This window comes from Phasianus colchicus, chromosome 20, assembly GCF_987193195.1.
Source record: "Phasianus colchicus chromosome 20, bPhaCol1.hap1.1, whole genome shotgun sequence".
Taxonomy (NCBI): domain Eukaryota; kingdom Metazoa; phylum Chordata; class Aves; order Galliformes; family Phasianidae; genus Phasianus; species Phasianus colchicus.
Genome location: NC_143455.1, coordinates 10590487 through 10616099, shown reverse-complemented (window position 1 = coordinate 10616099; position 25613 = coordinate 10590487). Strand labels below are relative to the sequence as shown.

General features: G+C 60.5%; 2 protein-coding genes across 4 annotated transcripts; both read left to right on the top strand.

Moving 5' to 3' along the window:
* Positions 1-601: 601 nt before the first annotated feature.
* On the top strand, positions 602-8514 carry EPN3 (epsin 3). 3 transcript variants are annotated; one of them, XM_031598674.2, is made up of 10 exons: positions 602-751; positions 2947-3595; positions 3847-3965; positions 5061-5144; positions 5437-5544; positions 5667-5751; positions 5968-6255; positions 6951-7061; positions 7280-7501; positions 7588-8514. In XM_031598674.2, the coding sequence occupies exons 2-10, from the start codon at positions 3025-3027 to the stop codon at positions 7893-7895; spliced, it is 1896 nt and encodes a 631-aa protein (XP_031454534.1). In that variant the 5' UTR covers positions 602-751; positions 2947-3024; the 3' UTR covers positions 7896-8514. The 3 variants fall into 3 exon arrangements, with proteins under 3 accessions (XP_031454534.1, XP_031454537.1, XP_031454536.1); XM_031598676.2 differs by lacking the exon at positions 602-751 and adding an exon at positions 1837-1973; XM_031598677.2 differs by lacking the exon at positions 5061-5144.
* A 55-nt stretch (positions 8515-8569) lies between these two features.
* SPATA20 (spermatogenesis associated 20) lies at positions 8570-17390 on the top strand. Its single transcript, XM_031598673.2, has 16 exons — positions 8570-8661; positions 9433-9561; positions 9697-9761; positions 10220-10374; positions 10484-10627; positions 10843-11044; positions 11117-11247; positions 11326-11430; positions 11705-11779; positions 11895-12107; positions 12205-12397; positions 12874-13042; positions 13309-13517; positions 13590-13789; positions 13881-13961; positions 16040-17390. Exons 1-16 carry the CDS (start codon positions 8630-8632, stop codon positions 16208-16210), a joined length of 2274 nt encoding a protein of 757 aa, XP_031454533.2. The 5' UTR covers positions 8570-8629; the 3' UTR covers positions 16211-17390.
* The last annotated feature ends 8223 nt before the right edge of the window (positions 17391-25613 follow it).

The following is a 25613-nucleotide window of genomic DNA, read 5'->3' as shown; positions in this document are numbered from 1 at the left end:
TTTCTATTATGGAAAATGTCAGCGATATTAAAAAGATTATATATATATCCATAATGTTAGAAAGCCTGTCGCTGATTAAAATGGAAGGCAGAGGCCGGGAGAGCGGGGGTGGCACTGAAACGATCGAGAGACTTATTTTGTAATGTCATCCGATGCTCCTCTGCCCCCAGCTGGGCTGCGGGAGCTGCTCGGGGCAGGGGAAGAATCTGCTCCAAATTTAGACCCGGGCAGACATTGCAATGAACTCGGATCGCCGCGGCAGCCTCGGGTACCAGCGAGGGAGCTGCATTGCTGGGTGCGGTGGGGGGGGGCCAGGCAGCATCACTCAGAGCACATCCGAGCGCGGGGATGGCTGATGGCTGCTTTCTGTCTAAAAATAATGGGAGAAAAAAAAGAAAAAAGAAAAAAAAAAAAAAAGCTTGCAGCGAGCAGCGCCTGGCTGTCTGCCATGGGGGGCAGTGACGGAGCATTCCAGCATCCCCGCCTCCCGCATGCGGCGGGTTGGGGCTCGGCGCCGCATCCCCGCGGCCCGCAGCGCACCGGGGGGGCTGAGCGCGGCTGCCCGGGGCCGGGGGGGGCCGTGCCGGGGCTCGGGCGGCCCCGAAGGGGTTAAGGCGCGCGGCCGGACCTGCCCAGCCAGCCCGGCGGGTCGGCGGAGCGCGGCGGACGGCGGGCGGGCAGCGGCCGCCTCCAGCGCTCCCACCGGCACCGGGGGATCGGCGGCGGATCGGCGGGGCCGCGCTCCGCGTAGGTAAGCGGGAGGAGGGAGGGCGGCCGGACGGAGGAAGGTTCTGGACGCGGCAGCGCCGCGGGTCGCGGAGGCGGGCGGTGCGGTGCCGCTGCTCCGGGCCCGCGGCTGCCCGAGTCCCGCCGGCAGCGGAGCGGCTGCGGTCCCCGAAGGGTTCCGGTGCTCGGGGCCGGGCCGCTGCTCGCCGCTCCTCCATTTCGTGCGCCGCTCCTCCCAGCCCCGCACCTGATTAAAGATTAAGCGAGCCTTCCCTTCCTCCCTGCCATGTTCCCCGGCCTCCCGGCTCGCTTCCCCGCTCTGCCCTTTCCCCGTTCTCCCCTCGGTTCTCTTTCCCCCGTTCCTGCGCGCTCCCGGCCGCGTTCCCGCACCTCCGCTTCACCTCCGCGGTCGCCGTGCCGGGACGCGGCGATGAGGACCCGTCCCGCCGTCCTTCTCCCACCGGGCAGCCCCGAGCTCAAGGTCACTGCAGTAATTCCACACGGCTGCCGCCTTATCGCCCGCACAGCTTCTATTTCACTGCCTTTATATTCTGGGGAACGCCGTGCCGGACAAAACCTTCTGTTCTGTGCGGCGCTTCAGCCCGGGCCGCGCTCCTCCCCCCACCCCAGCCCTTCTCCATCTCTCCCCACGCAGCGTTCCCAGCAAGGCCGCGCAGGTCCACCTGGACCGGGTTCCCAGCCCGATCCCGCGGCGCTGCGCTGGGGCCGTGCCCGGCTCCGGGAGCTGCTGGCGGCAGGAGGGACGTCCCGCCCCGCAGCACCGGGCTTTGCTGGGCCGGCGGCGCGGCTTTATCTGTCCCCGAGCGCTGGCAGAAGGCACGGTGCGGGTCGGAGTCCCGGAGGACTTTGCCGCACCGCCGCCCTCATCCCAAAGCGTTCCCGTGCCAGGCGAGACGGATCCAAAGGCCGCGGTGCCGGCAGCGCTGCGGAGGGGAATCGGGACAGGGAGCGTCGGGAGAGAAACTTCAGCCGCCCGCGAGCGGCAGAGCCGGCTGTGCGACTGCGGGGACGGCCGGGCTGCGCTGCCGGAGTGCCGGAGCGGCTGCGAGGCTCGCGGGCTCTGCCCGTCGGCTCCGCGGTGTCGGCAGCCGGGAGAGCCGCGTGCCGGGGCTGCGGTGCGGGGCGGCGCTGGGAGCCGAGGCGGCTGTCGGCTGCCCGTCAGCGCTGTCTGTGCGCGCTGTGCTGCCGAGATAGGCCCGGGCCCACCAGCTTATCGCAGAATGCCGGTGAGTTTTGGTGCTGGAGCGTGCGGGGCTCCACCCGGTGCCGGCAGCCGCTGCCTGTCGGCTTTGCTGATCACAGGGATCAGATGGGGATCGTGGTGCTTTCCCACCCGACGGCTGAGGGGTCAGGGAACAGAGCTGTAATGGGGTCATGAGGAACGCGCTCAGCGCAGCCATGTGGTTTTGTAACCTCCTTGCGTGGCCCATGAAGGACAGGCACTTAATAGCAGGAAGGGATCGGGGCAGCTCCTGGTGCGGGATGGGAGGGATGCACGGTGACAACCTGCAGGACAGGCTGCCTTTGGGGGCCCTGCTGATAGGGATACCGGTGTGGGTCACCGGGAGCATTGCCACCACGTTGCAGCAGCAGCCCCCCAGGTGCAGAGGGGGCTCAGACACAGTCTGGGGTTTGGAGAAGGCTTTGTGTTATCTGCCGACTGGGGGAGGATATGCTCTGACTCAGTGACCCCGTGGTTCCTCCCCAGGAGTAAAATAGCTACGTTTGCTGGGAGAAATGACCCGAGTAGCTGCAGGTGCCAGTAGGTCAGGGCAGGCTCAGAGTCACAATGCGGTTGGTCTTTGTGTGGTGCGTTCTGGGTGGCACTGGGAGCCTGGAAGCCACAGCAGGGCTGCAGGCAGAGTGCTGGGGGCTGCGTGGGGCTGAGGCCTGGAGGCAGCTGGGGGCTGGAGGAGGGAGCTGCCATTTTCAGGTGGGTGCTTCTAGCAGCAGAAGCGCCTGGTAAAAGCTCATCCAAATGTTGCTGAATCTGAAGCCAAATCTCTTGGCAGCTCTGCAGTGCTAGCTATTGGTTTTCTGTACGATTCTTTCCCATCCGACATCCCGCCTGCTTTTGGTGAGCGAGAGCAGCTCACACCATGGCAATGGGCACTTCCACCTTGAGAAGTGCCCGAGGTGCTACGGGATGGGGCTCTGGTGCCTGGGGTGGTGCTGAGCTGCCCCCATTCCTCGCTGCAGGCACTGGTGAGGCTGTGAGCGCCCGTTCCATCCCTGCTGTGAGGCCCGCTGTCAGCGGGTCCTGGGCACCACGCAAAGATGACCACCTCGGCCCTGCGCCGGCAGGTGAAGAACATCGTGCATAACTATTCAGAGGCGGAGATCAAGGTGCGAGAGGCCACCTCCAATGACCCCTGGGGACCCCCCAGCTCCCTGATGTCGGAGATCGCGGACCTCACCTTCAACACGGTGGCCTTTGCCGAGGTCATGGGGATGATCTGGCGACGGCTGAACGACAGCGGCAAGAACTGGCGGCACGTGTACAAAGCCCTCACCCTGCTGGACTACCTCATCAAAACCGGCTCCGAGAAGGTGACCCACCAGTGCCGGGAGAACCTTTACACCATCCAGACGCTGAAGGACTTCCAGTACGTGGATCGTGACGGCAAGGACCAGGGCATCAACATCCGGGAGAAGGTGAAGCAGGTGATGGCGCTGCTGAAGGACGAGGAGCGGCTGAAGCAGGAGCGGGCGCACGCGCTGCAGACGAAGGAGCGCATGGCCCTGGAGGGGATGGGCAGCGGCAGCCATCAGTCCACCTACGGCCGCCGCGCATCGCCCTATGGGGACGACTACGGCCGGACGCGGGGCTCACCCTCCTCCTTCAACTGTGAGTCCTGCCCTGGGGGTGGTGGGGAGGAGGCTGTGCTGGGTGTGCTCCCTCTTTCTGGGAGGTGATGCTCAGCTGCCGTGAACCCATGGCTCATTTGAGGTTGTAAGCATTTATGCCGGGGTACGACCCCTTGGGAGGCCACACTCTGGAGCTGCAGATGTGGGTGGGGTTGGGAGGAGGCTGACAGGTGGCTGATCTCCCCAGAGTCCCAGAACCACTTCTTCACCTGTTCTTCTTTTCTCTCCTAGCATCTTCCTCGTCCCCACGGTTCGCCTCTGACCTGGAGCAAGCGCGTCCCCAGACGACGGGTGAGGAGGAGCTGCAGCTGCAGCTCGCCCTGGCAATGAGTCGGGAGGAGGCCGAGAAGGTAGGGCGGTGGGGGGGGCTGCCCTGTACCTGGGGCTTTGGCCATTATGGAGAAGGGGTGGCTTGGGGCTGCCCAAGGCCTGTGCACTGACCCGCAACTGCATCGGGCTGCTCGCGCTGTGCTGCCTCCCGATCACGGCAGGCATGGAGGCAGCACCATGGATGAGACACAGGCACGTGCGCTTCTCCTGGACCCTGGGATGGCGGGGTGGGCCCTTCATTCACCAAACCTATCTGACTTCCACCAAGGGCTTCTGGTCCTGTCACTCATTTCTGTCACCTTTGTCAGAGGCCATTTGTGCAGGGGACGATCTGCCTCTGCCCATGGCTGCTCCTTTCGAGCAGGAGGAGCTGTGCAGGGATGTGGGCAGCCAACAAGCTGTGGCCTCAACTGCAGTGCCTCCTCCAGGCCCATCCCCTCTCCTATCTGCTCCGTGGCCCCGTTTCCTTGGGGACAGATTATTTGCACGCCGGCTGAGATTGTCGCTGGCTGGCACAGTGTGTGGAGCACACAGGGACGGCCAGGCACACAAAGGACGCAGTTGCCAGCGGGCGTCCCCACACGTGGGCAGTGTCCTTGGGCAGACAGCACCGTGTCCTCAGACCTGCTGGACTAGGAGACATGCTTCTGGCACAGCACTTAGCACTGCCCGCTTCCCCTGCCTGGTGGAGACTGAACAGCATGTGTGTATCCCTATTTCTGTCCTGGAAATGCAGTATTTATAGCTTCCACATTCTGCTGTGATGAGTGCTGTAGGAACATGCTCTTGAAAGCACTGCCTGTTGGAGACCACCTGGGCTGTGCACATTCCCACACGCGTGTACAGCCGTGCACACACGCACACCCCGCATCAGGGCTGCCATGGTGGTACGGGGATGAACCCTCCCCCGGAGCTGCCTTGGCTGTGAGCTTTTGTATGGGGCAGATCCTGAGCCCGGGCTGCTCGGGGCTCCCAGTGCTGGGCTCAGCAGCGAGCTGTGGGCAGTGCGAGGCAGGTGAGGGGCCGCAGGGTGCTGGCGGTGAGGATGGCGACCACCGAGCTGCTCGGCAAACTGAGGTCCAGCTGAAATTTCACCCGATTTCCTCTGTTGGCAGAAGCCACTTCCTCCAATTTCCAGTACAGATGAAGAAAGGCAATTGCAGCTAGCGCTCGCGCTGAGCAAAGAGGAGCATGAGAAGGTACCCGTGCCCTGCAGCCCTGGGCGCTCCCGTCTCTTGCACTTGGGCTTCTCTCTGCCTCGTGCAGCAGCCCTGCTGCTGGCAGCACTCTCGCGCTCGCTTTGCTTTCCCTGCCGTGGGGCTGCTCGCTGTGCGCTCTCCCGGCGCGCTCAGCCCGGAGGAGCCCTCTGCTCAGATGCTGGGACTTTTGGGGGATGCGGTGGCAGCTCCTGCGCTGGGTCTCTCTCCTGGAGAAGGCTCTTGCCGTGGGACTGCTGGTGCTCACAGCCCCGTCCCTTGTTCCCTCCCGCAGGAGGTGAGGGCATGGCAAGGGGAGAACTCCCTGCTGCAGAGGGCCTTGGAGGAGACTGCCCAAGGCGGGGAGGAAGAGGAGGAAGAGGATAAGATGAAGAAAAGCCAGGTGAAGCACCAGGGGCCGAGGTGGCCACACATGCAGCCTCTTAAGTGATGCTGTGGCCCTGGGCTGGGCTCTCAGGTCAGCCCTGGGCTCCCCTCACTTCTTTATTCCCTTTCTATTTGCAGTCCTCTATCTTGGAGCTGGCAGATATATTCGGGCCGGCACCAGCTCCTTCCAGCCACACGTCTGCTGACCCATGGGATATGCCAGGTGGGGCTGCTGAAGCTTGGGGCAGCAGCACAGTCCTCTCCCCTCCTCTGTCCCTGTCCAATTCCAAATGTTCCACAACGAAGACCTTTGGCTTCTCCTCCCTCCGCTGCCCTGTCCTTTGTACATCTGGGTGGTGGCGCTGATGGGAATCCACAGTCCCCAAGTGCATCCCTGATATGCAACATTTTCTTACTGTGGTTCCCCTTCTCTTTTCAGATATGAAACCCAAAGCGGAGCCAGCAGCCTGGACTGGCACAGCAGACCCCTGGGTGCCAGTGCTATCCAGCAGTGGGGAGCCCATGCCCCAAGCAGGCACTACATCCCAGCAAACTGCTGCTGGGCCCTGGGATTTTCCCCCCGCCTCTGCTGATCCATGGGGGAAGGCAGCCGCCTCATCTGGCTTCACTGCTGCAGACCCTTGGACAGCCACTTCCCCACCGGCCCAGGGCTCCGGCGCTATGCCAACCACTGACCCTTGGGCTGCTGTGGCTGAGCCTAACCCTGGTAAGCAGCTTGGGTGGTGATGGGGTTTTGCTAGGGACTGTGCATTGTGCTGGCTATCCCTGACACCTCGGGTGCCCCCCCTTCTCCTGCAGCCAGTTCTGCCCTCGTGCAGGACCTCCTCTTGCTCCTCGGTGTGCTGAAGACTTCAGAGAACCTTTTGGTTCTAGTGCAAGCTAGTCAGGCTGTTCTAATTACCGTGGCAGCTAATGAAGCTCTCCCAGAGGAGTGCTCTTGCAGTGGGGTGATGTTCCCCTGTTGATGCCTACTGGCTTTGTCCCCCTTAAAACAGCCTGAGACAGGACGGTTGGCGTCTGCAGGTGTGGTGCTGCAGATGGGGGCTGTTTATAGGAGAAATCTGTGTTTCTGAGCTTGGTACTGCTCTCACTTCCTCCTCGGCTGCTTCCTCCCACCTTGTGGCAGTCCTGTGTCCACTGCCCACAACACATGGGGAGTTGCCCAGACTTTTGGTCCCAAGAGGCAAGAGCATAACCAGAGCTGGATGTAAGCACTGGTCTTCAAACCATCACCTCGTGCTTTTTTCCTCCTGGCTGTGCTTCCTGGGGGTCTTTTCCACTCAAGGCCGGGCTCCTGCTCTGGCCCATCCTGGTCTCTCTGGGCTGGTGTGTGCACTGACCGCAGCCCCGCGCGCCTCCCACCCGTTGCTCCTCTCCTTGAGTCTCTTCTCTTCCCCCCAGCGTCAGGGGGGGATGCTTTCGACCTGTTTGCAAAGCAACCCGAGGCAACTGAGCAGCCGGAGATGGAGCATTCGCAGCCGCCCTCCTCGGTGAAGTCCAGCAGCCCCGCCGGTAAGCGGAGACACGGGGCGGCGCGGGCAGGAGGTGACGTTCCTCCATCCCCGCCCCTGCTTCCACAGCCAGCCAGGAGCTGCTCCCACGTTTGTGCGTGGCTCCTTGCTGGTGTGGCCAAAGGCTGTCCTGTGTGCACCCCGCAGTCCCGGGGGTGTCGGGGATGACTTCGGTGCCCGGCGGTCCGCTCCCACTGACAGCGCTCTCCCCCGCCGCAGAGCTGGACCCTTTTGGCGACCTGTTCCCCGGCACCAAGCAGGACCCGGCCAAGAGCTTTGACCTCGCTAACCTGGCCGACTCGCTTCCCGAATCCTGCAAGGAGCGGAAGGACTGTAAAACCCCCGAGGCTTTCCTCGGCCCCGCCGCCTCCTCGCTGGTCAACCTGGACTCGCTGGTGGCACCGCCGCAGGCCGCCAAGACGCGCAACCCCTTCCTGTCGGGTGGGTGCCGGGCTGAGCCGCGGGGTGGGATGGCGGTGGGATCGGGGCGCGGCGGCCGTCCTGACGCTCCCCGTGTCTTCTCGCAGGCCTCAGCACGCCGTCCCCCACCAACCCCTTCAGCCTGGCCGAGCAGCCCAAGCCCACGCTCAACCAGATGCGGACCGGCTCCCCGGTGCCCGGCCTGCCCGCCGCCCTGCCCGCCAACGCCATGACCTACAGCGCATCTCTGCCGCTGCCGCTCAGCAGCGTCCCCGCCGCCCTGCCCGCCTCCGCCAGTGCCTTCCCGCAGGCGGGGGCCGGGCCGTTCCCCGAGCTGCCCGGCGCTTTGCCGCAGCCCCTGCTGCCGCTGAGCGGCCCCCCGGCCCCCCAGGGAGGGCTCAACCCCTTCCTCTGAGGGCTGCGGGCCGGCACCGCGGGCGGGCTCTCGCCCCTTCCCGGCCGTTCCCCCGCCGCTCCCTCCCCGCGCACTCCGCCGGGGACGGCAGGCAGCGCGAACCGCCCGCAGGAACCGCGCCCGGAGGGGTCCGCGGGCTCCGGCACCGTCCGCTCTGCGCGCAGCGCCTCGGTGCGCGGCCGGGAACGGCCCCGCGGGGCGGGGGGCGGCAGCCCTGGGGCGGACGGACGGACGGCTGCCTCCTCTTCGCTCCTCTGCCCTGGAAACGCCCCGTTCCCTTAACGTGCTGCCCTCTCCCCGCTCTGGATGTTACTCCGCTTGGGCACCGTGTCCCCGCTCTCCAGCCCGGGTCAGCCCCAGCTGCGAGCCCTTCGCAGTCCCCCGCGCCCCCGGATCCCGCGCAGAGCCCGGGCCGGGCGCTCCGCCCTACGGGGGGCACCGGGAGCAGCGCTCGGTGCCGCGGGCAGCGCCGCTCGGGGGGGCGGGCGTTGCGTTGTGCTTCAGCGCGTGCAGCCGGCAGCGCTGCTCCACGCGGGGTGACTCCGCGTCCGGAACCGCCGCGGCCGTCCCGGCATTCGGGAACCGCGAACTGACCGCCACAATAAAGTACTGGAACGGACACAGCCTGCCGCCTCCTTATCGGGCTGTTCTCCGCCCCCCGCGGGGCGGGCTCGGCTCGGGGGCGGCCCCGGGAGCGCAGTGCGGTGCCCGGCTCCGCCCCTCCCCCCGCCGCCATGTTCGCGGTGCCGCTGCGCAGAGCCCGCAGGTACGGGGGGGCGGGGGGCGGCCCCGGGAGCGGCCGGGCGGGGGGAGCGTCTGCGGCACAGCGTGCACTGCCGGCCCCGCACCCTGCAGCGCCCTGCCTGCCGCCCCGTGCGCCCCTTCTGCGTGCCGGCGTGCTGCCCGCTTCCAGTGCGCTGCTCTGGAAACTCCCTGCCCCCCTTCCGCATCCCCCGAATCCTCCCCGTGCCCTCCCCGTATTCCCTGCGTTCTCTTGAGCCCTCCCTAGATCTCTGCATCCCTTCTGCGTGCCCTGAAGTGCTCCCTGCGCCTCCTCCTATCCTCCCCGCGATCCCCTGCGTCGTCCGTTTTCTCCGTGTGCCTCCTTCGTTCCCCGAATCCTCTCTGTACCCTCTGCACGCCCGTAAATCCTCCGTGTCCTCCCTTGCATCCCCCTAAATCCTGCTTGTATCCCCTCCTGCCTCCCTCCCCCCTGCACCTTCCCCTTGCACCCCCTTCGCATCTCTCCTATATTCTCTCTTTCATGACTGTGTTCCCACCACGTGCCCTTCCTGCACCCCTTGCTGCTCCCCCATATCCGTGCACCCCTCCCTCTGTCCCCTGCACCAGGAGGATCTCCTTGTCCCCCTCCCAGTGCTGGGGCAGAGCCCAGGAGGGGTTTCACTGGTTCACCTAGGGCTGTGGTTGTGCAGCGTGCTGGGGACACAGCACCCCACATCGGGCTCTCCCCATGGGCAAAAAAGTGAATTAACGAGTGAATTAACGAGCCAACTAACGAGCACATCCCGTGCTGCAGGCCGGTGTTCCTAGCGGGCAGCATGGCCATGGCCACGGCCGGGAGGAGCAGCCCGGCCCGCCCCGCCAACCGGCTCATCTACGAGAAGTCCCCATACCTGCAGCAGCACGCCTGCAACCCCGTGGACTGGTGAGAGCACGCCGTGCCCTTCCTCCTCATCCTCCCCTAGTGGGGCTGACACCAGGAGGCTGCTGCCTGATGTGCAGCTCCAGACTGGGCCCTGATGGCAGCTGAGCCCCACGGGCTGCTCCTCATCCTCTGCAGGTACCCGTGGGGTCAGGAAGCCTTTGATAAAGCGAAGCAGGAAAACAAGCCGATCTTCCTGTCAGGTAACCGGCAGCCTGGTGTGCCTTGTGTCCCACTGTGTGTGTCAGTGGGTACATGAGCTGTGGGTGAGTCTGCCCGACGCTGCTTCCTTCCCACTGAGAGCTGTAACAGCGCTGTTGGAAGGCGGGCTGCGCTCAGGGGCCATCGTGGCCACCGAAGCCCTTGTCCTGGGAGAGCCGAGGAGTGCAGAGCAGGAGGCGAGCCAGAGAGATGCCTCTGTGCTGCTCCTCCACTCTGTATGGCACAGAGCTGTGCCGGGGGGTGGGGCTGGGAAAGGCTGTGCCCCAGAGGGCGGTGGGCACAGCAGGGGCTGTGGGAGCGCTGGGGCTCCGCTGTCAGGCAGAGGGGTGGGATGGGGTGGGTGATAAAGTGTGGGCCACGACGGTCCCTGTGCGCCCATCCCAGGTCGGGCTGCTCCGTGGCTCCGTGGCCTCACCCTGCGTGCTGCGCTTGCTTTCAGTCGGGTATTCCACCTGCCACTGGTGCCATGTGATGGAGGAGGAGTCCTTCAAGAACCAGGAGATCGGTGAGATCATGAGCAAGAACTTTGTGTGCATCAAGGTGGATCGTGAGGAGCGGCCGGACGTGGACAAGGTGTACATGACCTTCGTGCAGGTGGGGGAGGCGCGGCGGGGCTGGGGCACGCTCTGCCCTTCCCTCTCGAGGTTCGTTTTCGTGTTCCCGAGGAGCCCCCCGTGAGATCCTTGTGCCCTGTGTCCCCCAGGCCACCAGCGGTGGAGGGGGGTGGCCGATGAGCGTCTGGCTGACTCCGGACCTCAAGCCCTTCATTGGGGGCACGTATTTCCCCCCTGAGGACAGCGCTCATCATGTGGGCTTCCGGACTGTGCTGCTCCGCATCGCAGAGCAGGTAGGGCGGGCAGCTGGGGGCAGTGCTCAGGATTGGGGTTGTGCTGGTGAGGAGCAGCCATGGGAAGCAGCGGCTGAAGGAGTGGGGGTGGGATGGGGGTGGGGGTGGGGATGCGCTGCTCAGGGGGAGGGCACTGAGAAGTGTAGGCGAGGGTTGGGTTGGGAGGCAGAAAAAAGGCAAGAAGAGGAAGCACTGATTTTCTCACCACCACTCAGTGGAGGCAGAACCAGGAGGCCCTGCTGCAGAGCAGCCAGAGGATCCTGGAAGCGCTGCACTCCCTGTCCCGGGTTGGCACACAGGAGCAGCAGGCAGCCCCCCCCGCCCAGGAGGTGCTGACCACCTGCTTCCAGCAGCTCTCCGGCTCCTACGACGAGGAGTATGGCGGCTTCTCACAGTGCCCCAAGTTCCCCACACCAGGTCAGTGTGGTCCCTGTGGCTGAGCCTGGCCGGTGCACAGAGCTCACTCCGCAGCCTGTCCCTGTCTTTCAGTGAATTTGAATTTCCTCTTCACCTACTGGGCTCTGCACAGAACAACCCCAGAAGGGGCCCGTGCACTGCAGATGTCTCTGCACACTCTCAAGATGATGGCGCATGGGGGCATTCACGATCACATTGGTCAGGTAGGAGGAGTGCCCTGGGGTTAAACCGCAGCACTGTGCAGGTAGAGCACGATGGTGACATCTGTGTGTTCCTCACAGGGCTTCCATCGCTACTCCACTGACCGGCACTGGCACGTCCCGCACTTTGAGAAGATGCTGTACGACCAGGGGCAGCTGGCAGTTGTGTACAGCAGAGCCTTCCAGGTGTGGCTGTGGGCTCCCGCAGGGCTCGGGCTGCCCATCGGTGGGCACAGAGCACTCCCCTATTCCCCATCCGTAGCGTTTCTTGTGCAGGCAGGAGTGCTGTACGGATCTGTGATATTAGCCCTTGAGGCTCTAAATCTGCCTTGTGTTTAAAATCCTTGCACAGCACTTCTCCCCCTTGTAGCTCTTTACGTGTCCCATTACTTCTTGCTGTCTCTCTCCCCCCTGCCCGTCGTAACGCAGCAGAGCGATCACCGCCTCGTCTCTCCTGCAGATCTCTGGTGATGAGTTCTTTGCCGACGTTGCTGCTGACATCCTGCTGTACGCCTCGCGGGACCTGGGCAGCCAGGTGTGTTCCCCAAGCGGGGCCAGGCAGGGGAGTCACTTCCTTACCCTGCCTGGGATGCAGTGCTGTGCTGCAGGGCTGTGCCCACAGCCGGACATCTCTGCTGTTTCCTCCCCAGACCGGAGGCTTTTACAGTGCAGAGGATGCAGATTCCTACCCGACGGCCGCCTCCAGCAAGAAGCGGGAGGGAGCTTTCTGCGTGTGGGCAGCCGAGGAGGTCCGGGCTCTGCTCCCTGACCCGGTGGAGGGGGCTGCAGAGGGGACAACCCTGGGAGATGTCTTCATGCACCACTACGGGGTGAAGGAGGACGGCAACGTGAGCCCCAGGAAGGTGAGGAGTGGTGCGGGGAGCGTTGCTGCACCCGAGGCACGTGGGTCCAAGCCGTGCGGGGCCGGGCGGTGTTCCTAGAGCAGAGCTCTCCTTGCAGGACCCCCATAAGGAGCTGCAGGGCAAGAATGTCCTCATTGTCCGTTCCTCCCCAGAGCTGACAGCCGCACGCTTTGGGCTGCAGCCGGGGCAGCTGAGCGCTGCGCTGCAGGAAGGCAGGCACAGGCTGCAGGCAGCCAGGGCACAGCGCCCACGGCCCCACCTGGACACCAAGATGCTGGCCTCGTGGAATGGTGAGCGGATCTACTGCCGTCTGTGCGGCTGCTGCTGGTGTGAGATATTGCTGTTGGGTTTTTTTATTTTCTTTTTGCCAGCAGAGAGCAGCAAAACTCTTCCCTGGCGTAGCCTGCTTGGCAGGACTGGGAGGGATGGGGCTGAGGTCTGTGCCCACCACATATCGGAATGGGGTGCTGTTCCTGTCCCTGTGGGATGTGCTTGCAGCCTGAGCTGGAAGTACGGTGCAGAGCCAAGTCTCACAGCTTGTGCCCACAGGCAAAGGCTGAAATTTTGCTGTGCCTTCAGTGCTCTGCCTTTCTCTTGCATCATAGTTGAGTGAGGGACTTTCTGAAGGGCTGGAAGAGAGCAGAGGAGATGATGGCCTGCAGTTAGAATGTCAGGGAGCACGAGTTTCGTGTGAAGCATCCTGTGGAGGAAAATGCGTAACACCCAGCCATTCCCTTGTGCCTGAGCTATCCCTGTGCCCACCCAGGACTGATGATCTCGGGCTTTGCCCAGGCTGGAGCAGTGCTGGCCAAGCAGGAGTACGTGAGCCGGGCAGTGCAGGCGGCTGGCTTTGTGCGCAGGCACCTCCTGGAGCCAGGCAGCGGCAGGCTGCTGCGGAGCTGCTACCGTGGCGAGGCCGATGTGGTGGAGCAGAGGTGAGCGGTGGTGCAAGAAGTGTCACTCAGCCCAAATCTTTTCCATTTCTTGTCTCTGGAGCTGGTAGGAGCCTTTCTGTTCTGCTGCAGACTCGCACTACCCCCATATGGTGCCTTGGCACAGCCACTGCTGAGCTCAGGCTGAGCTCGGGAGGGAGCCAAGCAAGGTGGTGTCTCCTTGGTCACAGACAGCAGTGCGGAGGGTTTCCCCCAGCCTGCCCTGCTGGGCTGCAGGCACTGATGTCTGTCCCCGCCTGCCATTGCAGTGCTGCTCCCATTCATGGGTTCCTGGAGGATTACGTCTTCATCATCCAGGGTCTCTTTGACCTCTATGAAGCTTCCCTGGACCAGAGCTGGCTGGAGTGGGCCCTGCAGCTCCAGCACATACAGGACAAGCTCTTCTGGGACCCCAAAGGCTTTGCATACTTCTCCAGTGAGGCTGGTGATCCCTCGTTGCTGCTGCGCCTGAAGGATGGTGCGTGGGGACCCTGGGCAGGTCAGGGGTGGTGCTGGCACTGGGCTGGTTGTGATACTGTGTCCCCTGCAGACCAGGATGGAGCAGAGCCCGCTGCCAACTCCGTCACTGTCACAAACCTGCTCCGAGCAGCCTCGTACTCCGGCCACATGGAGTGGGTGGAAAAAGCTGGGCAGATCCTGGCTGCCTTCTCTGAGAGGCTGCAGAAGATCCCACTGGCCCTGCCAGAGATGGCCCGGGCCACTGCCATGTTCCATCACACCCTCAAACAGGTATGGATGGGCTGGTTTGCCCTACTTCTTTCTGGGTGCAGGAGTGGGGACACGGAACTTCAGCCCTCCGCATCTGTGGTTATCTGGACAGGTGGTGATCTGTGGGAACCCCCAAGGAGAAGACACCAAAGAGATGCTTCGCTGTGTGCACTCCACCTTTATTCCCAACAAGGTAGAGCACTCAGCCTGTCCCTGTCCTGTCCTTGTGGCTGCAGCCACACTCCCTGCAGCTGTTGCAATCCCACTTTGTCCCCATTGTGGCCGTAGCATCCCCTGGCAAAGGCACCAGTGTCCCTCTGTAACCCAGCTGGGGTGAGCTGGGACAGGCTGAGCAGAACCTCCTTTGCCTGTCTCCGTGTCAGCTGCCCATGGAGGCCGTGTTCTGTGAGTGCCTGGCAGCAGTCAGTGATGGAGCCCACTCTGTGGGGATGCAACACTCAGTCCTCCCCACACTGTCCCTGCAATGCCTCGCTCCCCGTGCTGCATCTGAGCCCCCTCTGCTCTGCCTTGATTCCTCTTGCTCCATTTGAAGGATTACAGTGGGTGACCCAGTTTGCAGGCTTGGAAAGCACCATGCTGCTGTGAGCTCCCCTCTGCCTTCCCCACAGCCACTCCAGGTGCCCCAGTGATGCCCTGGGAGGGGGCACAGCCAATGGCTCCAGGAGCACAGCAGTGTGTTCGGGAGGCTGAGGCTGGGCATAGGCAGGAGCTGTGCCGTGGAATGCAGAGCTGGAACAAGGTGGGCACCGAGTGGGATGGGGTTTGCAGGAAGTAGAAGTTTCCTTCTTGCTCAGGAACGTGTCAGGAGCTCCCTGCCAGGTGTGGTCCCATAGGGTGCATCTCTGCTTCCCCATGCAAATCCTATAGGAGCTGTAGGACCTGAGTTCGTCCTGCAGTTCCTGCAGCACGTGGTGCTGAGCCTGTCTCCAGCAGATGGGATGTCACAGCCCCGCACCCATTGTGCTGACAGCTGCTGCTCCCCGCTGTCAGTGCGGCCGGGCCGAGAGGTCTGTGCTGTTCAGTGTCAGCAGGGCGTGATGGAGGGTGACAGCGAGACAGCGCTGCAGAGCTGGGCATCCCCAGGCCATCACACTGGGACTTGCACAGTGCCACGCTCATACCCACAGACAGTTTGTGTTCTAGCAGTGGGCTGCAGCTGCCCACCGTACAGATCTGTGCGCTGGGAGATGAGACCTGGGTCTGACACCAAAGTTGGCATAGGCTGGTTTCAGTATCTCCTGCACCGGCCCCTCCTGGCTGTGCAGGCACAAGGTGCAGCCCCTCCATTTCCTATCCCTCCAGCCGCTCCCTCCCTCCCACCCCAGCAGCATCCCCAGTGCTGCAGCCCTCAGTCACAGCCTCAGGGATGCAGCTGCTCTGGGAATCGGGGCTGGAGGAGACGTCAGCATCGCCCCCGCTGCCGGGTGCTGGCAGGGCGCTGGGGGCCAGCCTGGGCTGCGGGAACGCAATTAATTAGGTCGCTCCAGTAATTAATTCCTTACAAACCTCACATTGAAATCCTCGCTGTAATGAGAAGCCAATGATAAAGCAGCATTGAGGGCGCCGGCGTCGGCAGATTGAGACGGGCTGGCGGGTGGAGGAGCTGTGCTGGGATGCGGTGCTGCTGTGCTGGGCACCGGCTGCTTTCCCTGTGCCACTTCCAGGGCCATCAGCGTGACCAGATGCACCCACTCCATCACTGCCATCTCCCTGGCCATGTTCGCCCTGGGGCCTGCAGGCCAGATCACGATCTTGGTTGAGATCCCGGCCCTATTAATGGTCTTTAGGGTAATTATGGAGGATCCCATTATCTCCTCAGCTGCAGCATGCGAGCTCCCCGGCTTGCCTTTATCCTGGCCCCGCAAGAGGACCTTAGGGAGCATGTGAGAAAAATGAATAATGAATTTCAGATTGGACATGAATTGGTAATTAATCACTCCTGGAATTAATTCCAGACAAAGGCAGAGAGGGAGGAGGGCAGGGGGAGCGGGCTGATGGCCGGGCAGGGGCTGAGCAAGGTGGGCTGCGTGTGCTCCCAGCCTTCCCTATCAGCCCACAAGGCCTGAGGCTTGAACAAATGTTTTGCTTTCCAAAGAAGCTCATTATCCCAGCTGTTCTGTCCTTATCCTCCCGCTGCTGCTGAGAGCCCCCGGCCCATTGCTGTGCCACGCTTGGGGGAGCTGTGGGAGCAGGGCAGTCACTGCAGGGGGTGATGCCGTGCTGCTCCAGCCCCCCTTCCTTCCTCTGCAGGTGCTGATGCTCGCAGATGGAGACCGCGCCGGATTCCTCTACCGCCAGCTGCCATTCCTGTCTTCCCTGGAGAGGAAGGAGGGCAAAGCCACTGCCTATGTCTGCAGCAACTTCACCTGCTCCCTGCCTGTCACCTCACCTCGTGCACTGCAGGAGCTGCTCCACGCCTGAGCCCCGGTGTCCCACCAGGAGGGAGGGGGGGCTGGGCTGCCCTGGGGGCTCAGCATGAGTCCCAGCACCCCGAACCCCCGTGGTGCCATGGGGGGCTGCGTGGCCCTGCTGTTGCCCCCCCTACACCTGTGTTCATCAATTGCCTCTTCTTGCAGAGGGAAGAGAAAGCAAACACGAATCCCAGTGTTAATGCAGCAATTGGATGCAAAAACTATTTAAGGTTCCTATAGCAACCCGGGATAACTGCTGAACGCTCCTGGGTGAGATCAGGGTGAAATGCTTCTGGAAGTGTTACTGTGGATGGCCGTGGTACTTTTCCATGGCAGGGCATTCTGTAACGTCCATCAGTTACATTGGGGCATGCAGAGCCTGCTGCTCCCACTGCTTCACGAGACCAAACCTGAGCACTTCCAACACGACTCTGTTTTGCCGAGGACGGAGGCATGGCACTGCCTGCACAGAGAGCTCCCAAAGGCTGCTTCTCTCCGTGTGACGTTGTGTCCCACCCAACCCGATGCCCACTGGGTGCTGCCATCCCAGCACACCGCTGCCGTGGGGCAATGGCAGATGGCAGCGGTGCTTTCAGGACGTTCCAAGGGACCGTGCCAGGGCCTGAGTACCGGGCCAGGAGAAATGCCTTTGAAGTCGAAGAGGAATTTTGCACCTCATCTTGTGAATACTTTCTGTGCTTGTGAAAGAGGAGAGGTTTTTTTGTTTTGTTTTGTTTTTTTTAAGCTGAAGTTTTCTGGAAGCCCAGCTGCAAACTGCTGCCTTTGGCAGATGCTTTTCATTTCTTTGCTTTTCAAGTTGCTGTTGTTTTCTAACTGGACACCTTTGCTGCGGGGGTTGGTGTGACTCCTGAAGTGATGCTCCCCATCCCCACAGCGCTCGGAGCAGATTGGTGCTGCATCCATCCCACACCGGCACTTTGGGGACCTGGAGGTGGCCATGCCCATGGTGACAGTTGTCCCCAAAGGGCACAGGTGTGGGGTGCTGTGCCGTGCCGTGCCATGGGCAGCAGGTGCCTTTCCCTACTCCCTGCTGCGTGCGGTTTTCCTCCACTGCCACTGGGCAGAGCTGTGCTGGGAACGGGCTGTCAGGACGAACTGGGCTGAGGAGCCAAAAAAAAGAAAAGAAAAGGAGGAAAAGCTCTCTGTGACAAATAAACTCTGTGTGGCAGTTGTGGTGCTGTACTTTGTGCATGGACAGACACGGGGTTCATCCTGGGGCTGCACCGGCCCCTGTCGCTGCATGGCACGGCAGTGCATCCCATTTACTCCACGGGGATCAATGCAGCCCACCACGTCCCCACGGTGTGCCCACAGATGCAGCACCTCTGTGCCTTGTGGCGTGCTTTCCTGTCCCCCTCCTGCACCCTCGAGGCTGCGGCTCTGTTTTAATGAGGCTTTCCCTCTAATTAACATTCTCTGGCTTTGCCGGCGCGGTGCCATCCGCTTTTATCCCGGTATTGATGTGACATCAATGCAGAGGGGCTGCGGAGGCTGTTTGCCATCGGGGATGGCGTGGCTGCAGGGGGGCAGCAGGACCCCCACCCCCCTCCTGGGGCTCCATGCAGTGCTGCTCCACGTGTGGGTGGGCAATTAGGCAACACCTGAGCACCCAACTGCCGGTGTCTGAGCAGGCAATTAGCATCAGTGTGAGCTGGGTGTGGAAGGGCAGGTTTGGGGCTGTAGGGGTGCCGGTGGGGGCAGGTTTGCCCTTTGCCCATTCCAAGATATCCCGGGGGCCATCGCCCCATGTGGCACTGAGTGGTCCTGAGCAGGTGCTGTGGCTGTGGAGTGGTGCTTTTGCTGCTGGTGAAGAGGAGCGGGCGCTCAGAGCAGGATTAGGCAATGGTACGTGGCCATGACACGGCTATTAATCCTCCTCTAATATGGTTTTGGTATTTACTGACCATGGTAACTATTGCATTAAATCTAAATTAAATGTGTGTTTTGGAGGCTTTACAGAAGGCGGGGGAGGATGTTTGCAGAGGGCAGTGCCTGCACTGGGGAGGAGGGCTCTGCCTCCATGGAGCTGGGGTGGGCTGGGGGCTCTGGGTGCACAGAGGTGGGGCGCTGGAAGCTGGGAGCTGATGGTGGGCCTGGGTGTGGGACCCATTTATGGCTGCGAGGTGGCCGTCCCCACATCTCCTTCCTGTCCCCACCACCTGCGAATCTGGGACAGGCAGAGCCAGGCTCACCGCAATTATCTACGGATTAAGGCAGCTAATTTAGTTTGAGTTACAGAGAGCAGATTGGGTCGATACGTTGGGGTGAAGCACGGGCAGGAGGAATCAATAGGATCTCAGCAAAGCAGACAGGCTGTGCATCCCATTGCGGCGGCTTTGGGGCCGTGGCAGTGGAAGGGGTGGAGATGCAGAGCTCTGCGCTGCCGGCGGCCCCTGACACCCTGCTCCCCTCTGACACAGCATTGCAATGGGAGAAGGGTCCTTTTTCATGGCTGACAGCCCATCAATATTTATAGCAGCCCATTAAAAACGTCCACCACATCCCAAATTAGTCACGGGGCCCTGGATAGTGCCCGAGCACTGCTTACGGTGGCAGTGATGTCAGTGGGGGTGGTGGGTGCGGGTGCCATCGCTGCGGGGGGCTGAGCAGTGCTCAGGTGCAGGTGGTGCTCGTGGCCCTGTGCTGTGCACCCACCCCAGGGGTGTGTGTGTGTGTGCAGGGCTGCTGGCCTACGTGAGCTGCTCTTCCTCTCTGGGAGGAAAATGGGCAAGAAAAGGCATCAGCATTTTGGTGAATGAATGGAAACTAAAAGTGGAAAGAATGGGACAAAGATATTTTCAGGCCCCTAAGGGGATGGCAGGGATGGGAGAGCAAAACCTTGTTTAGAAAGAGTAGACCAGGACTGAAGTGCTGGGCAGCATCCTGCTGTGATGGACAGCACTGCTGGGGGAGGACGGTGCGAAGGCACAGCAGCAACAGGGAGCAGCAGTAGGAGTGGGATTAGGGAGAAGTAATTCACATTTAATTTAAATTCCTCCGCCTTTCTTTAATTTTCTCCCGTATTGCTGTTTTCTTCACTAAGTAGCACACAGTTCATCTGCTGGCAAAACGAGGCCATTCCTGCATGCAGGCTGGCACTGGTGACGGACAGGAGACAGGAGCAGCACCTGGAGCTGGGCTGTGAGCAAAAACCTGTCTGGGAGCTGTCTGTCTGTCTGTCTGTCTGTCTGACTGTTTCTTCCCCCAGGGCTGTGCACATTAAACTTCAGACTTTTCCCCTTCATTTGTTGCCATTTATGTATGATTTAGGATGGTTTTAGTTATATTGTAATTGAGTTTCACATGTCACAGTGCGTCTCAAACAGAAAATATAAATATTTAACAACCTCCACTGGTAATAAAGATTCACATTCTCCTCGTTCTGGTTGCCAGCACATGAATATTCGGCATCATGCTCCGTGGGTATTAACTCCATTCAGATTTATCTCCGCTTATGCAATATAACATTAATGACAGATAGAAGCCAGATATGGAAAGAATGAAATAAATCACCCCCCCCCCTCCCCTAGCACCACCGAGGCCATGCGGTGCCATCAGCCCCCAGCTGAGCTCTCCCGTGCTTCTGCCCTGCAATTCCTGCCCGCCCGCCCGCGGTGCGCTCGATCTGCTGCCTGCGCTGCCGTGCGCGCTGCTGAAAATGCAAAGTGCCGTTTTGATTCTGAGCTATAAGGACAGCATCCCGATGACAGCTCCGCCGGGATGTTTTCAGTGCCAGGAACCCGGAATCCATCCCAATGTATCTTTAAAAGGGAAAATGTCAGGTTTGTCTGTAGCATGACAACGAACCACCTATGAGCAGTGACATCAGCACCCAGCTCGCGCTGGGGCAGTGCCTACGTGGAACGGGAACATCTGCTCTCTGCTGGAAGGAGAAGGAAGATCTCCTCATCAGCATTAAATTTAAATGAGCCGTCCCTCATTTGCACGCCTCTGCGGCGCTCGGGCTCCTGCAAAGGGGCGCTCAGGTTTGGCGGAGGCTCGGCACGAAGGCGGCCGCCTGCAGGGGAGCAGCGCTTCTCGGCCCCAGCGCATCGGCTGCACCGCCGCGGCCCCGCGAGCAGCGGACATGGGGGTCCCAGCGCGTTGCACTGAGCATCGCCTCCCGCAGCACCTGTGGGGAGGCAAAGCCACAACGAGCCCCAGCGTCCCCGCCGATGTGCCGTTCGGTGCCCGGTGAGGGCAGTGCCGTTGCGCCCGGAGCCGCTCGGCCGCCCGCTCCCCCCGGCATCGCGAGCTGCTGCGGCGTGCTCCACATTATTCTTAATTATATTTTACTTTAAAGGGTCATTAATTACAAAGATTTCCCAGCAGAGATCTTAAAAAGAAAGAAAAAAAAAAAAAGAAAGAAAAGAAAAGAAAAGAAGGGAAACAATAAAAAATCTTCCACATCAAAGGCTGTTGCTGGGATGCAGATACCGGTGGAGAGGGCTTTGGGAAGAAAAGCTGTGGCACAGGAGGGGTCCCTTTGTGAGTGCCGCCGTCGTTGGCAGCACCGGTGGGACTGCCCCGGGTGCTCAGCTGCTGCAGAACAGGGACACATCTATGTTCATTTAACATTCTTTTACTTTAAAACCATTTGGGTCATTCCTCCAACCAGTGGGGGAAGCCGTGACTTCAGCACAAGGAAAGGGCTGCGGTGGACACAGTGCCCCAGACCCTGTGGCTGTGACAAGGGGGGACCTTATCCCCTCTATCCCACACAGCAGAGTATGGTGGGGCATAATGAGGTTCACCTGCAGGCCTCCATCCCCCTAAACCATCACCTGTCCCCTATTACTGCTGCCCAGGTGGTGTCACACAGTGCTGCAGTTCTGCTTCTGCTGCTGCCCCACTGAGTTGCTCAGTGTGGGGTGAAAGCATCCTCTGGCTGTGCAGGAAAGAGTTTGGGGTGATACTTCTCCTGGGGCTGGGGGGGGACCTCTTGTAACTGCTGTGTTTGGGATGTGGAGGTGAGAATGCCACTGAGTGCTTCTGGCTGCTGTGTGCTGTTGGGGTGGAGAGTTGAACGCTGCTTTTCTGGAGCTGCTCAGGAGGGCTGCAGGGCGGCTCATGCAATTTGCATGGGTCCTCTTTCATGTGCTGAGTGAGGGCTTAGCAACCCAGAGCTGAGATCTGAGCCCTGCAGCCCCCCTGTTGTAGCAGCCTTGCGTTATCTCCCAGCCCAGCTCTGCACCCCTCCTCTCTAGGATCACCCTGGCCAATTTCGGTGCCTTGCTGTGTTTGGGGAATCTGGAAGCGCTCCCAGCACTGCTGGGACCAATGCCTGTGGACATCCCAGTGCTGTGCTGTGCTGGGGGATGGCCGACGAGCGTCTCATTTCCCTCTTGTCTGTTCCTGTCAGACAAGATTTGAAGATTCAATTACAGTGGGAGCGCTGATAGAAGTGTTGCTGGCGTGCTGCTCGCTCCTAGCGCACGTGCTGCATGGGAGCCAGATGAAAGCATAGAGCGATGCAAGGGGGGGTGGGAGGGCCGTGGGGAGTGAGGATTGACAGATCCGGGGAGGAAAAAGCAAGAGATGCAGGTTTCTGGGAGGCTTGGGGCAGGTTTTGCGGTGGCTTGGAGGTGTGCTGTGGCCCCAAACCTCTGCTATGTCCCTCTGGGCATTTGTTTGGGATTGCAGCACTGCAGCTGCGTGCACGTGGCTGGCAGGGATTGTTTGCCCCAAATCCAGCCCTGTAAAGTGGGATCTGCAGAGCAGCACTGAGACATGGGGCTGGAGGCTGCTGCACATGGGGCTCAGCATGGTGTGGTGCTGCGGGATGCTGGGCCAGCCCTCTGCACAGCCCACGTGTGCATCAGATGGGGCTGTCTCAGGCAGGCAGCAGCAGCAGAAGGCTGCATTTCAGCTGGGATTTTTATTTTTTTTTTCCCCTTTCTGAAGGCTGTCTCTTCCTTGAAAGCTGTGTTTTGTACCAGCACTTCAGAGGAAAGTGGGGAAAATCTGGGCTGTATGCTGTTGGCTGGAGAGCTGCAGCTGCTGCTGTGCATGTTGGCTGCAGGTGGGGGGTGCATGGGGACAGACCCCACACAGGTACTGCAGATATTGCATAGGACCAATGTCCAGTGCAATGCTGGGCACTGGTATGGGTGTCTCTGGGAGAAAAGATGGTGAAGCAGCAGAAAGAACCCTCTGATACACCCTGCCACTCTTTTTCCGATGAACTCATTTGTGTTTTGGTGTCTCTGTGTGTTTGGACTTTGGGGCCAATGGCCTGGGTGTGGGGCTGCATTCGGGGGGGGATGAAGCCCCCAGTCCAAACACAGGAGCCCATATCTGTGGGCTGATGTCCTCTTGCTCCTTCTGAGGGTCAGATATGGGATCTTGCTGCTAACGTACACTCTGCCCGATGAAGCCTTTAAAGAATGATTCCCTTCATTCTAAAGTAATAGCAAGCGCTAACGAAAGCGAGACTTTTAAAAGATAAGGGAGGGGGGCAGCCACAAAAGCTGCTTTCCCCATAAATCATGCTGTGACCCGCTGCCCCATGCTGTTCCTGCAGCTCACAGCCCTCCACGTGCTGGGTCCAGCCGTGCTCGTGCCCAGTGGCTCCGTGCTGCAGACACAGCACTTCCCAGCACCCGGCCCTGCTTGGGCACGGATTGATGGCGTAGCAAAAAGTGGAGGTGCAACCATTGATCACACAGGAAAGTGCAGCTCATCAGCCCAAACTAATTGCTCCCCAGCCAGAATTATTAATTCTGCTCCGTGCATCAACAGGATGGCGATGGTCACGCACGGTCCCTCTGCGCAGCGGTGCTGCTCCGTGCCGTCGTATATTTTCCCTCCAACTACTTGCCTGGCTCCTCTTTTAATAAAGATCAGGAGAGATAATAAAAATATTCATAAGAAGAAAAGAAAAGAAAAGAAAAGAAAAGAGAAGATGGAGCCCTGCCTGTAGCCTCCTATACTCTCATTGAGTAATTGCTTCTCCCAGCCCTTCCAGGGCGGTTCCCAGCCTTGGGGATTGGGATGCAGTGTGGGGTGGGGAATGCAGGGCTCTCAGTAGGGCCATGGGAGCTGACCTGGGGGAGAGACAAGTGCTTTCACTGTTCTGAGGTGTGAGAGGAGCTCTGTGTCTCAGTGTGATTCAGACCTGAGCTGGATGCTGGTATGGGTTCAATCCACCGCTCCCAGAACCGATAGAAATATTATCCCCTCTTATTAAAATCACCCGCAGCTACTGCAGCTATCTGTCAGCAGCCTAGCAAACAGTGTCGTGTCCTCACAGGGCTGGAGCCTCTCTGTTGGGGCTGTCTTCAATCCGCCTCCTGCTAAAACAGTTGCAGATGTCGGCTGTTCCCATTCCAGCTCCACGCAGCTCCTGTATGGCTGACTGCGGATCCCGTGGTGAGGTTGCTCCTCTGAAGCTCCCCATTGACGTGGAGCATTGCTCACGGTGTTTTTCCTAGAAGCACCTGCAAAATGCGGTGGGTTCCTCCGGAATGGTCACAGAGTGGCAGCAGGAGGTCTGGGCTGGGGGCTGTGGTCTCCTCCCCTCTTTGTGATGGGTGCACACCCCCCCACCCCTGTGGGCGGTCTGCTGGAGGATCTGGGGACAGGGCGTTTCCAGCATAAGGTTGGAAAAGGCCTCCAAGGTCATCTGGACCAACCCCAACCATCCCCACCAGGCCCACCAACCACATCCCCCAGATCTGTATCAGCACAGTCGCTACTGACAGCACAGCCCTAAGGCGGCCGCTACCCGTCCCCACCTCACCCCATCACTCTCCCCTGTGCTATCTTTGGTATAATTAGGAGGCCAGGGCTGTGTGTGCGAGGGGAATGTGACCTCAATAGTTTCTTAGGCTGTACTGAAATTTCTTCTCATTTACATCCTGAGTCCCTCAGTGTGCACCTCTGCTTGCCAGGGTCACTTCTGCTGCTTTCCATGCTTCTGGCCAGGCTGGAGCCATGCACCCTCTCCTTGCTCTCCTCCTCTCCTGGTTCACCTTGGCAGGGTGTGAATGGTGCCTGGGTGATGCTCAGGGATGGGGCAGGACCTTGTCCTCACTGTGGGTGATGGCTTTGTCGGTGGCTTCTGTTTGTAGGTGTTGCCCTACAGAAGTGGGGTGTGGGGACAGCAGTGAGCACCGCTGCCTTTTTGCCTGTTGTAGCACACAGCTGCCCAAACCCTGCTGTACTGCTGCCGCCTTCATCCTCCTGATGCTCAGATGTTGCCTTTCAAAGGGAGAGGATATGTGGCTCTGCGGAGCCTTTCTTCTTTTTCCGCCCTCGCTGGAAGGAGAGTGCTCTTTGAGACAGGAAGGTGTGCATGGTCTCTTGTGTGATGTTGGGTCCCTTTATAGGGCAGGTATCTCCTAAAGTGAAGTGCTTCCAATTCTCATGATGAGCGTAATTCTTGAAGATGTATGCAATAAACAAAATGAGCCAAGTGTAATTAAAATGGAGACGGCATATAATCTGGTAACCCACTTACAGGCTCAAAGCTTCAGCTTTAAAAAAAATGTTTGCTCCCAATCCATTTAAATAAACAGAACGACACAAAGGCCATCTGTATGTTATCGGGGTACAAAGAGAATAGGATCAGAAGCAGCTGTGCTGGGCTGGACACGGGTAGTTGGGTTGTTTGATCTAAGGGTGCACCTTGCAATGCGAATGTGAGCGTTGCCTGTACAGCAGCAGGCTGTGCTCTGCAGGGGCAGTGCCATCCCATCCCCTTCTCAGAAACATGGGGAATCAATGGAGCCTCTCCTTTGCCACCCATGCCTTGGTGACACATGGGCCTGTTGTGCCCGTTTGCCCTGGGTTTGCAGGGGGCTACCCTAATGGTGCACAGGGCTGCAGGGTTTGCACCTCCCTCCCCCTCCCTGGATATCATCTCACAATTCTGCAGCATAATTCTGGCTGGCCCTGATGTTGTGCCAACAAACATGTCATTTGTCTGGGCTGGACAGCACGGGCTGTGAATCCAAGATCGAGTGTGCTGCTGGGCCAGCGGGACCCGGACCAGAGGGGCATTTGGGGTGAGATGAGCGCTGTCCCTCTGCTCCCATTGCAGGCGGTGTGGGGTTGGATGGAGCTGCTGGTGGGGGGGGCTGCTCGTGTGGATGTGATGTGGGGGAAAGTGACCCTGAGCACTAAAGGAAAAGGGGTGAAAAACGCTGTTTTTAAAGATTCGGGATGCCTTAAGCACGGAGAGCCCTGGCGCAGCCTAGGGAGCTGCAGGCATTCGGAGCGATTGGCGCAACCCCCCGCGGGATGGATGCTCGCGGCGCGGTCCCCGCCGTCGGGGCCGGCTCCCATCGCACCGGCAGAGGGAGCTCCGGGCGCGTCCTCGGTGCGGGGGTCTGGGGGAGCTCCGCCGCTCCCGGGGTGCGGCTTTCCCCGCTCTGCGGTCGGGGCGGTGC